General features: G+C 42.5%; 1 protein-coding gene across 1 annotated transcript in view; it reads left to right on the top strand.

The window, feature by feature from the left end:
* Positions 1 to 15,594, top strand: part of fras1 (Fraser extracellular matrix complex subunit 1) — a 442,407-nt gene that overhangs the window by 334,267 nt on the left and 92,546 nt on the right. The window contains exons 41-42 of the mRNA XM_080467793.1: positions 5,528 to 5,715; positions 10,585 to 10,738. Coding sequence (XP_080323919.1) covers positions 5,528 to 5,715; positions 10,585 to 10,738 — 342 coding nt within the window. The remainder of the gene's footprint in view (positions 1 to 5,527; positions 5,716 to 10,584; positions 10,739 to 15,594) is intronic.

Genomic DNA, 15,594 nt, shown 5'->3' with positions numbered 1-15,594 from the left:
TCCTACCCTCACCTATGGTCATGAGCTTTGGGTCATGACCGAAAGAACGAGATCCCGGATACAAGCGGCTGAAATGAGTTTCCTCCGTAGAGTGGCTGGGCGCACCCTTGGAGATAGGGTGAGGAGCTCAGTCACCAGGGAGGAGCTCGGAGTAGAGCCGCTGCTCCTCCGCATCGAGAGGAGCCAGCTGAGGTGGCTCGGGCATCTGTTTCGGATGCCCCATGGACGTCTCCCTCGGGAGGTGTTCCGGGCATGTCCCTCCGGTAGGAGGCCTCGGGGCAGACCTAGGACACGCTGGAGAGACTATGTCTTTCGGCTGGCCTGGGAACACCTTGGGGTCCCACCGGAGGAGCTGGAGGAAGTGTCTGGGGCGAGGGAAGTCTGGGCTTCCTTGCTTAGACTGCTGCCCCCGCGACCCGGCCCCGGATAAGCGGAAGAAAATGGATGGATGGATGGATAAAACAGAACTTTATTGGTCCGCTGTGTCTCCACCAAAATGTCTCCTTCCCCTTCGACACTCGCTGGCCGTCACAACCATGGGGGCTGTTTTGGGGTCCAGCGGTGTGCTCGGGTACTGCCCCACATGATGTCACTCTCCTCTGGCCTCCACCTTCACATCAGATTCTTCTTCTTCATCTCGACAGTCACTGATCTCTCTGTGACTCTCACACTATTTTCAGCAGTGACGGCGTGCTGCTGATCGCTTATATTTTCTTTTATTGGCGATTTCACCACTGTGACACCAAATAATATCATTCTCCTGACCTCCACCTCGTCCATGACTATTTCTCTCTCCATAAAATTCCTTTTCTTTGTCTTTTCCGTCAGGATTTAGCGTCAATTGCTGGCGATCAACAGGCTGAATGAGATGCACCCTAACCCCTGCAGGGTCTCAGAAATTTACAAGTGTAACAGCCATTCATAAGAAGTGGTTCAATGCAGCTCACTTAGTCAGGCTCAATTGGGGTCTTTTGAGAGTCTTAAAAATTTGCGTTTGGTGTAAATGAAAACTTTGGGAACATTTAAAAAAAAAAAAAAATCATTTTTTTTAAATCAAACAAAAGTTCTTACACTATACGCATCAATGCAATGGACACACACACATGCACGCCCAGGAAAGGAGGAATTTTTCAATTTAAATTAAAATGGGCTCAGAAACAAATGTACCTCGAAATGAAATACAACACCCTATAAAGACCTGTTATTGGCCAAGGAAAGGGAATAGCAGTATTATTCAGTACCTGGACAGAGTCCGATGAGTGTTATCAGAGAGCATATTCAGGATTCAAGCTCCGTAGATGAAATGATAAACTTCTGGAGGTCCATGGCCTTCTCGGATAAGAAAATTCCTTTTCCTTGTGAGAAATTCTGAGCTTTGCGGGATACAGAAGTCCATAGCGGACTCCTTTTCTTCCTTGTAGTGCCCTCCGATTGTCCGTGAACACAGCTCTGGCTTTGGCGACACGGGATGTGTAATCAGGAAATATGGCAATCCATTTTCTGTTGTAAATCAGGGGCGCTCTGTCACAGGCTCTCCTCAGGATCTCCACAGCGTCACTATCGTAGTGTAACTTGGCGATGATCACCTGGGGGTTTTTCACGTTCTACTGGCTTTCTGGGGGCGAACTTACTATGAGAGCGCTCATTCTTTAAGCCTTGATCCATTTGTAGCACAGCCCTAATCACTTTAGAGACCGCTTCAGGTGAGTTGGAGCTCGGATTCTCATCTATGCTGGTTTTACTAATATTCCGCGTCTCATTCTGCCTTCCATATCCTTGCAGCGGTCGGTCAGAGTTGTCACCTGGCTCTGGAGATCGTATACCGTAGTTTGTATTTTCGCCACCTCATCTGACCACTTAGAAAGTCCGCCCTTCATGACCTGAATATCTCTTATGTTATCCATCTCTGACCGTGTAGCTTTAGCATTGTTAGCAATGTCTGCCAATGCACTCTTCAGTTCATCCCTTAGATCCGTAAATTGTTTAAGCAGAAATGTCAAAAATTAACGACATTTCAAACCACTCAGAAAAACTGCTTCTCCCTCTTTCTCCAGAACAAAATGGCTTGAGACTTAAAGCATAATGATTCTGTCATCACAGGACTGTGCACTGACTAGCAAGCTAAATATTTCAGTCGAACAAAGACAAATTTAGTAGCACATACAGGTGCACATTTTCATATGTTTAATATTGGTGAAAATGTATTTACTGATTGTCTGGCAATTGAACTGGTTCTTTCAGTAACAACTTTCTGAAATGAAAAAGACAAGACGAATAATGTGACAAAAGTTATTCAGTTTTGAATATCAGATGATTAAAATGCAAAAATTATAAGTTTTAACATTATATAATATGCCTCTTACTAAAACCTTAAGTAAAACAATAGATGGTATAATAGACCTACTGAGTTTGAAACTCAGTACAATTTATTTTAAGACCTCCCCTCCAGCCCTGTGCCGTCCTCTCCCCTCCTGTCTCCTTCCTGCTACTGAACATACAGAATGTTTTCAGAGATGCAGGTCTAATGTGCAACATAAATGTGAACCATTTCAAAACTTAACTGGGAAAACAAAAATCACTCATAGGTCATGATGGAGCATCTCAGCATATAGATATTCAGAACACTGGTGGGGTATTGCTGCTTGTCAGCTAATCAAAACTTAACCCAAACCTTTATAGTACTATGAAATAATTGAATAATTATTGAAAATGTATCTTTACATACAAATCAACTTGACATCAGTCCTCACCTGTTCTTTTTTCTGAATCTATTATAATTAATAGTATCACCCTGAAGCTCCACCTCCCATCCTGTCTCTTCCCTGGATGGATTACAGTTCATGTCATCATAAAATAGTTTGTATCAAAAGTATGTGGCGCTAATCCACATTTCACTCATCAGTTTAAGAGCTGAACTGAGCTTCCTCAGTCTCTCCACCTTCCATTGCTTCACCTGCTTCACTGCTCTAAGTTCTATCCTTCTCCTGATGAGACATTTTACCAGTGCTGTAAAAAGTCGTTGAAAGTCATACTTGAGTAAAAGTGCAAATACTTTGCTTGAAATCTACTGAGGTAAAAGTAAAAGTCACCCATGAAAAAATCACTTGAGTAAAAGTCTTAAAGTAGGTCATATGAAACATACTTAAGTATCAAAAGTAAAAGTGATACTCCCTTCTCACTGTAAAACTCACAGCATGCACCTGCCCGTCAGACTTTTCCTGGGCGGAGAGCCATTGGAGGAGCTGTATTTCATCCATCAGAGGGCAGATGGCACAGTCCACTGGGTGTAGGGGTGCACATTTGTATATGTATGTGTAAATATGTACAGTGGGGAATTGGTGACTGGTTAAAATAGTGTATTGTATATAGGTTGAATGTGATAATGATTTTTATGTTTGCTTAGGTACTTTATTATTATAATTTTCAGTAATGTTAATTTAGGGCGGGTTAAACACCCCTTGGGCATTTGTTTATCCCAACCTGTCCTGATTGGCCCCATTCAGGGTGGGGCTGGGCTTATTTAAGGAGGCACACCTTCAGTGTCAGAGAGGACTGAGGGACTGACAGACTGAAAGAGTAAGTCTGTGGCAGCCAGCTTGCTGTGAGGCTGGGAGTAAATGGTTTTTTGAACATTTGTAAAAAGAACATTTGAAATAAATATAATTTAATTTGGGAAACAACGACTGTCACCTCATCCTTGGCTCATCCTCTCAACCACCACCAGGCCGAACACATCCCGAGTCGGGGTGACCGCCTCGGTCCCTCACAATGGACCACACACAGTATAGTGGAAACTATTTTTAAAAATGGACATAAGCTGCACCCACCATATTTACAAAGAAAAAATATATTTGTACATATACAGTATAGGCCGCACTTGTCTATAAGCACACGTGTCCACATTGTAAGGGGCATGAATTTCTCTGTGGGATTGCGGTTTTTTTTCTCTTTTTTTTTTTTTTTTTTTTCTTTAAGAAAGAAACAAGTTTTAATCACTCCGGACTGGACTGGAGGGAGAGAGAGGAAGAGAGGGCAAGTAAATTACTGCAAAAATACACTCACACTGAGAATTCTATCTCTGGTCATAAAGTATTTGCTGATTGTGATTCTGAGGATAGATTTTCCTTTGAGGACGAAGCTCAGCCACGGAGCGCAGAGTTACATGATACACCTGAACGCATCACCCATGTATTGTCGGCATCAATCTCGTTTACCAGTAAAAATACATCATCCTCATTGTTTAAGCCGCTGGATTCAAAGTGTGTGAAAAAAGTAGCTGCTGACAGTCCGGACATTCCGAAAAGTTCCGATACGCGTGATACGCTAGAAAAAAGTCCCGCTGGGGCGTGAAATTTATAAGTGCCAATCCCGTGATGAGACAATTATATTCACATTTGTAACGAGTAACGACGGTGTCCAGTATAAATGTAGTGGAGTAAAAGTATCATTTTTTTTCTTGTTAATGTAGCGAAGTAAAAGTGAAAGTTGCAATAAATATAAAAACTCAAGTAAAGTATTGATACTCCCAAAAACTACTTAAGTACTATAACAAATTATTTTTACTTCGTTCCTTCACAACAACTCTTGTTATAGTTTCAGCCTTTTCCTCTGTGGCATTGTACTGCAATATGATGACAAACTATTTAGTCCAGTGTTGATGATACTCAGGAACACTGACAAAGTTAGCAGTTAAATTAAAGATCAATGACCATCCCAGGATTAAGACGACTTCATTCAACAGATTTTGTTCCTAAATATGAATGTAAACGAACAACATGACGTAAAAAAATTGCCATATTCTTTGCAGCATTCTCTACAGACCGTTTTACCTCGTTCAAAAGAAGTCCTGTATTTAAAAAGATCCCGCTGTCTACTGCTGCTGTCTCCCTGAAACACTCAAAGCTGCTGAAGGAGGGGGCGGGGCTTTGACAAGTCGCTGTGCTGCACCGTCAAAATAAAATAATGGCAGTTAAAAATTTCAATGTCAAATATGTTTCTCCTCCGCGGTGTGATTATTGGGGGGGACAAATGCGCAAGTCTCCAATATTGGGAGGGACATATCCGTCCAGTTTCCTCCTATGCCTATGTATCACACCTAAGTGATGATAAAATGTCAGCTTTGATGTCTTCAGCGGTCATACTTAGGCCTCTGCTCCCGTATGGTGAAGATCGGTCTGAGCAAACAGGGGCCTGTATACTTTGTTGGGTGGTTCTTGTTGGCCTTGTTGCGTTTCCACTGAACGTATATTTTTGAAGCTTTTCCACCATTAAGAACAGTGGAACTCACATTATTGGACTTTTAATGTGAGGGCTAAGTTCCATGAGCTCTTTAAGGCTGGTGTCCTGTGTAGAATAGCTGTTTTTTTTTTTAACAAATCACATTAGCCCTGCAGGAGCTCTGAAAGAAACCTCTTATTCCATGCTGTGCTCGGTGGCGCCTTAAATTTTCAACGTTTTTTTTTCCATCAGCAGCTCCTGTTGTTGTGCCACACTTGTTGCTTAATGTTATTTTTGTCTCGCCCTGCAGACAGCTCAATGGATGGCTTCCAAGTAGTCACCCCAGACATACCCTTCTCTGTGGAGGACCTTTCGTTGGACCGCATCTTCTATGTCCAAGGTCAGGAGAAGCCTGGAGTCGAGCAGGACGACTTCAGCCTGTACATCAGTGATGGAAACAGCCAGACAGAAGCTTTCACTGTGGAGATCCACATCCAGGTAACATTACACATCGGCTGCATTCTACAAGCTGCTTCTATCAAAAAAATACATCAAGCAGAGGGAAACAAAAAACATACAAGTCACCCTGACATAAAGTATGTGTGCGCGCAATTCAATTCAATTCAACTTTATTTATATAGCACCAAATACAACACAGTCAATTTCTAGGTGTTTTTAACAGAGAGAAACCCAATGAATCCACATGGGCAAGCAGATTTATTTGCGACTGTGGAAAGGGAAAACTCTAACAGGTAGAAACCTTTGCAGAAACCAGACTCAGAAGTGGAGGCTTTTCTGCTGGTCGGTTGGGGTGAGGGGAGAGGAAAAGATAGGATAGACAGAGAGATAAATTGATGGGGAGATACAAACCTTGGTTTGGGTAGGGGGCAAGAAACAGACCCTGGTTTGGGTAGGGGGAGGTAGCCTCCCTAACTGAAACTGGGATCCGATTTTCACATAAGAGGATCCTGAAAGCTGAAAGCTCTGCCTCCATTCTACTTTTAGAAAAGTTAGGAACCTCCAGTAAGCCAGCACTCTGAGAACGAAGTGCTCTTCTGGGGAGATATGGGACTAACAGTTCTTTAAGATATGATGGGGCCTGGTTGTTAAGAGCTTTATAAGTTAGAAGGAGGATTTTAAATTCTATTCTAGATTTAACAGGGAGCAAATGAACAGAGGCTAGTATTGTAGTGATGTGATCTCTGATGCTGGTTCTTGTCAGGACATTTGCTGCAGCATTTTGAATCAATTGAAGACTTTTTAAGCAGTTATTTGGACACCCTGATAATAGGGAGTTACAATAGTCTACTCTCGAAGTAACAAATACATGGGTTAGTTTTTCGGCATTGCTCTGAGTCACCATGTTTCTAATTTTGGACGTTTTACGTAGGTGGAAAAAAGCAGTCCTACAGATTTGTTTAATGTGGCAGTTGAAAGATAAATCTTGGTCAAAAAGAACTCCCAGGTTCCTCACAGTGGTACTGGAGGTCAAAGTAATACCATCTAGTGTTATTATATCTTTAGATAATTTCTCTCTCAGATGTTTTGGGCCAAATATAATAATTTCAGTTTGATCTGAGTTCAGAAGCAGGAAATTACGGCTCATCCCAGCCTTTATGTCGTCAAGACAAGCTTCTAGTTTAGAAAGTTGGCTATCGTCTCGTTTCATAGATAAATAGATTTGTGTGTCATCTGCAAAACAATGGAAGTTAATTGAGTGTTTTTTAGGAATGTTCCCTACAGGAAGCATGTATAATGTGAAAGATATAGGACCTAAGACAAAACCCTGTGGAACTCCATGTTTAACTTCAGTCTGGACTGAAGAGTCATCAAGAACATGGACAAAGTGAAACCTGTCTGATAAGTATGATCGGAACCAACTTAGTGCTGTACCTTTAAGCCCAATAATGTGTTCTAGCCTCTGTGATAGGATGTTATGATCAATAGTATCAAATGTAGCACTGAGATCTAACAGGACCAGAACAGAGACCATTCCTTTGTCTGAGGCTATGAGAAGATCATTAGTAACTTTGACCAGAGCTGTCTCTGTGCTATGATGAGCTCTAAAACCTGACTGGAAAAACTCAAATAGGTAATTTTTGCTTAAACGGTCACATAGCTGACTTGCAATCACTTTTTCTAGGATTTTAGAAATAAAGGGAAGGTTGCATATTGGTCTGTAACTTGCTAAGACACCTGGGTCAAGGTTAGGTTTTTTAAGAAGAGGTTTAACAACAGCAACATTAAAGGCTTGTGGTACATATTCTGTTGTTAGGGATAGGTTGATCTGATCTAGTCTTGATGTACTAATCTCGAGGGAAAATATCTTTAAACAGTTTAGTCGGGATTGGATCTAGCAGGCAAGTTGTTGGTTTAGATGAAGCTACGATTGAGGATAACTTAAAGAGCTCTATAGGGTAGAAGCTGGATAACTGGAAATCAGGCTTCACCAACAAATCTGAAGATGTGATTGATTGATCTACGACTGCATTGAGCAGTGAGTCTTTAATTGTATCCCTGATAGTTAGAATTTTGTAATTAAAGAAGTTTACAAAGTCCTTTACTGCTCAAGGTTAAAGAAATATGAGGTTAGGCAGAACTGTGACTTTTTGTCAGCGTGGCTATAGTACTGAAGAGAAATCTAGGATTGTTCTTGTTTGCCTCTATTAAGGAGGAATAGGAGGCATTTCAGGTTTTGCGAAGGGATTTTTTTATAGATTAACAAACTATCTCTCCAGACTGTTCAAAATACTTCTAGCTGAGTTAAGTGCCATTTCTTCTCCAATTTTCGTGCTGATTTCTTTAAAGTTCGCAAATGATCATTGTGGAATGGAATCAAGTGTGGAGCGAAGAAGGGCTGCTGTTCCATCTACAACCATGTCAACCTGAATAGGGCTAATAGAGTAACAGCTGTTTACTGCTGGATCCACGGATGGACCTGAAGTCAATATTGATGGGAGTACTTCCCTGAATTTGGCTACAGCATTGTCTGATAGATATCTCTTATATTTCAATTTATTTTCAGGGGCTTTAAAGTCAGTAAATGTAAATTTGATTGATATAAGGAAGTGATCTGACAACAGAGGGTTGTGGGGGAAAACCATTAATTGATCAACGTCAATACCATAAGTGAGGACAAGATCAAGCGTGTGATTAAGATAATGAGTTCCTTCCCCTTCTGTGAAAATCTAATTGTGTCCAGTAATGAGCAAAATGCAATGTTAAGGCTCATTGTCAACATCTACATGAATGTTAAAGTCTCCCACTATAATGACTTTATCTGAGCTCAGTACTAAAGTAGAGAGAAAGTCTGAGAATTCATACAGAAATTCAGAGTATGGTTCAGGAGGATGGTACACTACGACAAGTTGAACTGGCTGCTGTGTTTTCCGGTCAGAGTCATGAGATTTTAGAGTGAGACTTTCAAAGGATTAGTTAGTTAGTGACTGGTTAGTTTTAGGTCTGGGATCAATAAGAAGAATAGAGTTATAGATGCTACTCCTCTGCTTCGCCCAGTTTCTCGGCGGACATGATGATTAATATGAGTGGTGGGAGTTGTTTCATTCAGGCTGAGATATTTACTCTTCTTAAGTTTCAGTGAGGGTAAATAAATCAATTTTGTGATCTATTATCAAATCACTTACAAGTAAACATTTGGACGATAGTGAAGGAATACTTAACAATCCACATTTGATTGTTGTAGGATTTTGTTTACCTATGGAGGCAGTTTTGATTTTTATCAAATTCCTATGATGAACTGCTCTCCTGTGGGATTCATCTTGTATTAGATAAAATGGTCGTGGAACAGACATGGTCTCCACATGGAGGGTTTGGTTGTTAGAGGGTGAGGTGCCAGCTGGAAGAAAGTTTTGTTTTGAGAATACAGATGATAAGGATGTAATTGACAGGAGAGGACAGTGAGGGGGTGCTGGGCGAAGCAGCAGTGGGTGGGTGAGGTGTCTCATTTTCAGAAAGCAGTGACCGAGGAGGACAGTAGGGGTTGCTGGTGCTGCCAAAGGCAGCCTGAGGATTCCATGAAAAAGGACACTCGGGGGCGTGTCCGTAGAATGTAAACAGTCAGTCTCGAGGGGACGAAGGTACCGCATGTCGCATATTAGCAGCTAATATCTGGCTCCCGAGTATGTTGGGATGAAGTCTGTCAGGACGGAAGAAAGAGGGACGGTTCCAGAACAAGTTAAATTCATCAACAAAACCTATATTGTGGCTTCTGCAGGCGGAAGTAAGAAACGTGTTCGGGTTTAAAATTACGCTGAAGCGAGCTGAGCCTTGACCAAGTGTGGGAATGTGACCAGAAATAAAAACAGACTTTCCACAGTTACTTCAAAACTTAAAAAGCTCATTAAAGTCCTTCTTAGTCACTTTGGATTGCTCCAGGCAGACAATGTGTGATCGCGTTGAAGAAGCGGAAGTTTCTGGTGATGGAATCTCCTATTATTAATGTTGTTGGAGAGAAGAGAGAACGAGGAGCAGGTGGTGGGTGATGATGAGGAGGTGGCTGGGCAGGCTGGCTCTGTGGTGGGGCTGTGACGGCGACGGGAGTGGAGCAGGGCAGGCTGCCAGAGTGTCGCATCATGGCTTCCTGCAGGAGGTCTTCTGACCTCCTCCAACGAGGGTTGCTCGTGTGCCTGTCCAGGGGAAAGCGAGGTCGCTCCAGCGCTGTTACCCTCTGGCGATGAAGAACTTGCTGCTGTTGGGGGCGCAGGAGGAAGGTTGGAATCTGCTGGGGCTGCAGGAGCAGGAGCAGGAGTAGGACCCTCGTGGTCGGTCAGAAGAGGAGTTGAGGAGTTCAGTTGCAGGCCTCTTGTGTTAGTTGTTAGCTGGCTGGGCTACAGCTGAGCTGCTGGGATGCAGCTCCTTTCTCCCCGGTGTTCACAGAGCCAGAAGCTTTGCAGATGAATCTCTCCAGAAGCTTTGATAAGGTGGGGGGATTCAAAGGTGTCAAATCTTGGGAACTCAACTAATCGGTGACTGGCAGCACCCCCTGCAGTGAGATGCTCAGGCACAAAGGAAGATTGTGGTCTTGTGAGATCCCAGCTCTGTGTGTGTGTGTGTGTGTGTGTGTGTGTGTGTGTGTGTGTGTGTGTGTGTGTGTGTGTGTGTGTGTGTGTGTGTGTGTGTGTGTGTGTGTGTGTGTGTGTGTGTGTGTGTGTGTGTGTGTGTGTGTGTGTGTGTGTGTGTGTGTTCTTTTTTTCCCTGGGGATAACCCTGGTCCAGTAACTTCTGTGGATATGGTCAACAATCTGCATGTTTGGCATACATCATCCCATCCACAGCTCAGTTTGGCCTCAGTGAACTGGCACTCAGGTGTTCAGGTAACGAAACCAGTGATTCTTGGCTCTCCAGCAGAGTGAAGAGGACAGAGAGCCGGTGGTGTCGGTCAGCAGCATCCACGTGGAGGAAAACTCTGGAGTTGTCATCACCAACTCCTCTCTGAGTGTTCTCGATCGAGATACCCCAGAGAACGAGATCGTCTTCACAATCATCAGGGTTCCCTCCTACGGTGAGCACCTTTTTATATGCAGCACCTGAAACTGCTGTCAGAAATCCTTATCACACTATACATGTACTGGAGATCAAATAACACACACACACACACGCACGCACGCACGCACGCACGCACGCACGCACACACACACACACACACACACACACACACACACACACACACACACCAAGGAGGGAAATGGACCTTTTCATCCACCTGACAGTTTGGTAAATCCTAAACTCTACCAACCACTCCACATTTTTAATAATTCTTTGTTATTCCATTTGTTCAACGGCACTGGAGTCACACAAAGAAACTAGAAAATCTTCTGGAAAACCAAAGTAACGAGAGAATTTCCCATAGTTCAGGTATTAAACATCAAGCCCTCTCCACAGTACACAACAATTAGCCTTTATTCTCAATGTCCATAACTGCATATGCTGCATTTTAAATCAGGTTTACTCAGTTGGTAGAGCATGAGACTCACAATCTCAGGGGTAGTGGGTTCGTGTCCCACGCCGGGCGTCACCTTCCCGTGGGCTCACCACCTGCAGGAAGGTTCTTAATCAGGTGCATTGTGATGTGGGTAACAGTGCTCAGACTGTCAGCCCCGCGACCCGGAAACGGATAAGCGGAAGAAAATGAATGAATAAATTTATATATTAAGAATTGAGGAAAACATCAACACTTAGAACACTTAGAACCAAAAGCAGAGATCGAATAGCCAACATGTGGTAAATATAAGGTCTAAACCATCAATCTAACCAATTGGACATGCAAACAACTGCAGTGATTGACAATGTGCTCACTGGAATCTTTTGTGTCACATGCGACAACATTCTGCTCAGAAGGCTTTGCTTTTGATTGGTCACTGTTTCAACTATAAATATATTATATATATATATATATATATATATATATATATATATATATATATATATATATATATATATACACATAGGTGGATAGATAAGTCAGTGTGTTAAAATGCTCACATTGTGTTGATTTTACTGATTCAATTACGTGTATGAATCTAGTACCCAAAGAGTATTTAGCCTATGTTTAGTTAGCCAGCTGATAGCTGAGCAATATTGCACTTTATTACAAAAAGGAGAAGGATAAGAAATTGTCAGGCATCGCCCTTAAATACTATTACCTTAAACAACATGTGACGTACAGAGGAATAAATGTCACATGTTACTTTACCAGTCATCTTTGGCAATCAAAGCATGGTCATAACAATTCACCTTTTTTTATATTAATTAGCTAAGCTGATATCTAAACACGGAATTGTAGTGCCACCCTTCTGTGTACATGCACGGTCCCTGCAGCAAGGGATACAGTTTCTATCAGGGGTTTGGCTTGGCAATGAACGGCATGCTCCATGTCATACCCAACGTCATGATGGAACTTTTGGAGGCGTGGCCTCCTTAGATCGACAGCCTTGCCCCCTCGCTTGGCATGAAGTTTACAGACAGTCATCGTTGTCAACATAAATAAGTGGTAATTGAAATGACTTTGACACGGATACAAGATTACACTCAACTAATCATAATAATATCATCATTTACTTTTGCTCAATACACATTTTTACCAAATAGAGCTTGAACGCATCACAGTGTAAAATCAATGCAAATGTTGTCAGCTGTTCATTGCGGCTGTCGGCTTTTTAGTGGTAACGATGAGGTGCTCTGCTACTGATTTCAACACGGATTTACTGTTGTTGTTGTTGATATGTTAATTCACTCCACATACACTTGTCTCAGTAGTGTGGTGATAGTTGATAGTCGAGTGCGCTGAACTGTGGTTGAATGTATAGAAAATATGCCAGAGCTCCAGCTGCTCCCCAGGGATACTTTACATGTGGCAGCAAACGTGAAAATCACACAATTGGATAAGTGGGTGGCGAACGTGCACCGCACACACCTGTCGCACTTTCTGCTGTTCTCCATTTTTCATTAAAGAATCTCTGCCTGGTCTTTATCTCAGGTCCCTTTTCTCCTCCTGCACACTCTCCTCTTTTAACTCTCGCAATGTAATGCCGCACTTTAATTTACTTCAGTTCTTGTAAACAGACAGAGGTAGGCAAGTTTACGTGTCAAGTCGTCCACTGCGCTCTGTTTGGTTTGTGCTTCTAGTGTGTGTAATACTTGGCAGGGCGAGTTTCTACTGGTGTATGATTACCAGTTTCTTTTAGATCTCTGACATAGTCTCACAGATCTGCCTGCGTGTGAATTTGTTGGGCACAAAACCTTGCCCCTGCTCGTAACTGATCAACTAAAGTAAACTAATCAGTAGTGGCTGATGATGAATTTCTTAGGTGGGGATCTTCATTATTATTATTCTTCGATTTCAGCCAATGTTAACTTCATTTAAATACAGTGTTTTTATAAACCACATTTAAACAGTCTGGCCTTTTTCCGATTGTGAGAGGCCAGATGAAACTTATAGTACTTTTAAACAGCTAGTGAAAGCTTAAGACTCTTTTATTACCATACTTGGAAACAAATACAAGCAGAAGCTTCATTAGTCCCCTTTAGAAAATGAATGTGTTTTGGGGTTGGTTTACTTGAAATGAGTTAGTCTGAGTTTAGGGAAAACAAAAGATATATCTGGTATATTTTCAAACAACACATGAATCCATCTTTCAAAGCATTCTAAAATGCTTTGAAATCAACCTCAAAAGAAGAATTGCAAAATAAACTGTGCTTTTTAAAGCCCTTAGATTTTCAGTCATTAATAAATATGATCATATCTAAACATTTTTAAACTTCAACAAACGTGGACACAAAATTCTGAATGCATTTCTGTTTGTATACATTTAAAAATAACAATGATAGAGAAAGTTGAACCTGACCTGCAGCTTTTCAGCCAAATTTCTCATTTAAAACAGTGCAGCTCCCAGTGTGTTCTGTTTAGTGGCAAACGAGTCCAAAGGGCTCTTTGAGTGTTGAAGGTTGCCGACCCCTGGCCTAAGCTATTCCACTTGCAGCCAGCAGGAAACATAGCCCCCAAGTGGCACAAACACTCAAAAATGTGGTTACATTTCAGGAGAAAGGACGACAACAGAGAAAATTTGCAATACTTGCAAAGTGAATGTTTCATCAAAGGGAGGCAGTACGACCAATGTGCATAAGCATTTGCACTGGTCTGGAAGTGATTTCACTCCACAGTCCTTCATCTGATAAAATATCCTGTGATCACTCTGCTATAAAGACTGACTGCAAATGTTAAATCTTACAGATTCTACAAATGTGTGTGCATGTGTGTCCTCTTATTATGCTCCAGGATTTAGGTCTAAATCCCATTTAACCAGAGCTTTGAATGTACAGTGATGTAATTTGGCAGAATGTAAAAAGTCTCATTGGTTCATTAGTTTTATGATCATACTTGACTAATTTTGGGGCACTCAATAAAACAAATGTTGATGAAAATTTTTTGAGTGAAACACAGTTGGTGTAGTCAGTAGGGCTGACTTCTGGTTCTGCTAGCATGAGAATGAGAGCCTGAGTCGTGAGCTCCCGACGTTTTTTTTTTTGAAAATAACCCCCACCACTACTCTTTTTGCCATTACTGAAGTTTGTATGTGGAGATGGAAAAGGGGGTTGTCACAAGAAGTATGAAATATACAGTTTTGACAGAAGACGATACCGAGGACAGCCAGGAGGACCGAAGCCACGGGTCCGTGCTAACTTTAGCCGCTAAGGATACATCTGAGCCCACGCTGCTGAATATCTTAAAAGAGCTCCGAGATTTTAGAAAAGACAACAACGAACAATACTCTGACATTAAACGCGAGCTAAAGAGGGTCAACGATCGTGTGGAAGAGGCAGAGTGTCGGATTGAGGAGTCGGAAACGGTGCTACAAGCAGTAACGGGGCTAATCACGTAGCTCACGGATCGTCAGGCTAACCTGGAAGAGAGGCTGGTTGAGCAGGAAGGCCGAGCGCGCAGGGACAATCTGCGGATATACGGAATAGTGGAAGATAAAGAGGGATCTAATATGGTGACATTTCTGGACAACATGTTGAAAAAGGCGCTGTTTTTTTCCGACGATGTGTCACTCGGGATTGAAAGAGCACACTCTGACTGCCAAGCCGGCTAACCAGGCGAAGCCGAGATCCATAGTGGTGAAGTTTTGGAGCTATCGGATAAAAGAAGAGGTTCTCCGGAGAGCGTGGCAAAGAAAAGAAGTCTCTTGTGATGGTGTGCGTTTTTTTGTGGACCACGACTACCCTATTGAAGTGCTTAAAAAACGCAACGAATATAGGGAGGCCAAAAAGACACTTACAGATAAACACATCAAGTTTCAAACCCTGTACCCGCATAAAATGCGGGTCTTCTACGACAATGGCACTCGTCTATACAAGGATGCAGCCGAGGCAACAAGAGATATGGCGGAGCGGGGACTTCCCGTCACGGTGGTGAAACCTGCAGCCGCCCCGGATCAAGAGGAGCTACAGTTGTTGTCTGCCTGGCGCACGGCCCGCGGACACCACACCAAGAGGGGAGATCATCACTCCGGTATGGCTAATGATTCCACGCAAGATGGCCACCGCGCCCGTTTCAGGGAGAAGCTTCAGGTGTTTAGAAGAGACATTGTTGACTGAGGACGTCGTTTTGCTTTACTTATCGGATACTTGGGGTAAGACTGGCTGTTCCCCCTAAGAAACGTCTTGGCTATATGCTATCTCGTAAAATATTAGATTTATTTTTTTTGTTAATATTTCATTTAAGAAGTCGGGACTAGGATGTGCTCTCATTCAGACTGAACCTTGCTAGTGTGTGGACATTCATTAGGGCCCTCCCTCAGCGACGAGGTGAGACGTTTCCCTTTTAGGGCCTAACCAACGTAAGGCCATGTAGGGCTC

Source organism: Lipophrys pholis (genome assembly GCF_963383615.2).
Source record: "Lipophrys pholis genome assembly, chromosome: 7".
Classification (NCBI taxonomy): Eukaryota; Metazoa; Chordata; class Actinopteri; order Blenniiformes; family Blenniidae; genus Lipophrys; species Lipophrys pholis.
This window is presented reverse-complemented; position numbering and strand designations above follow the sequence as displayed.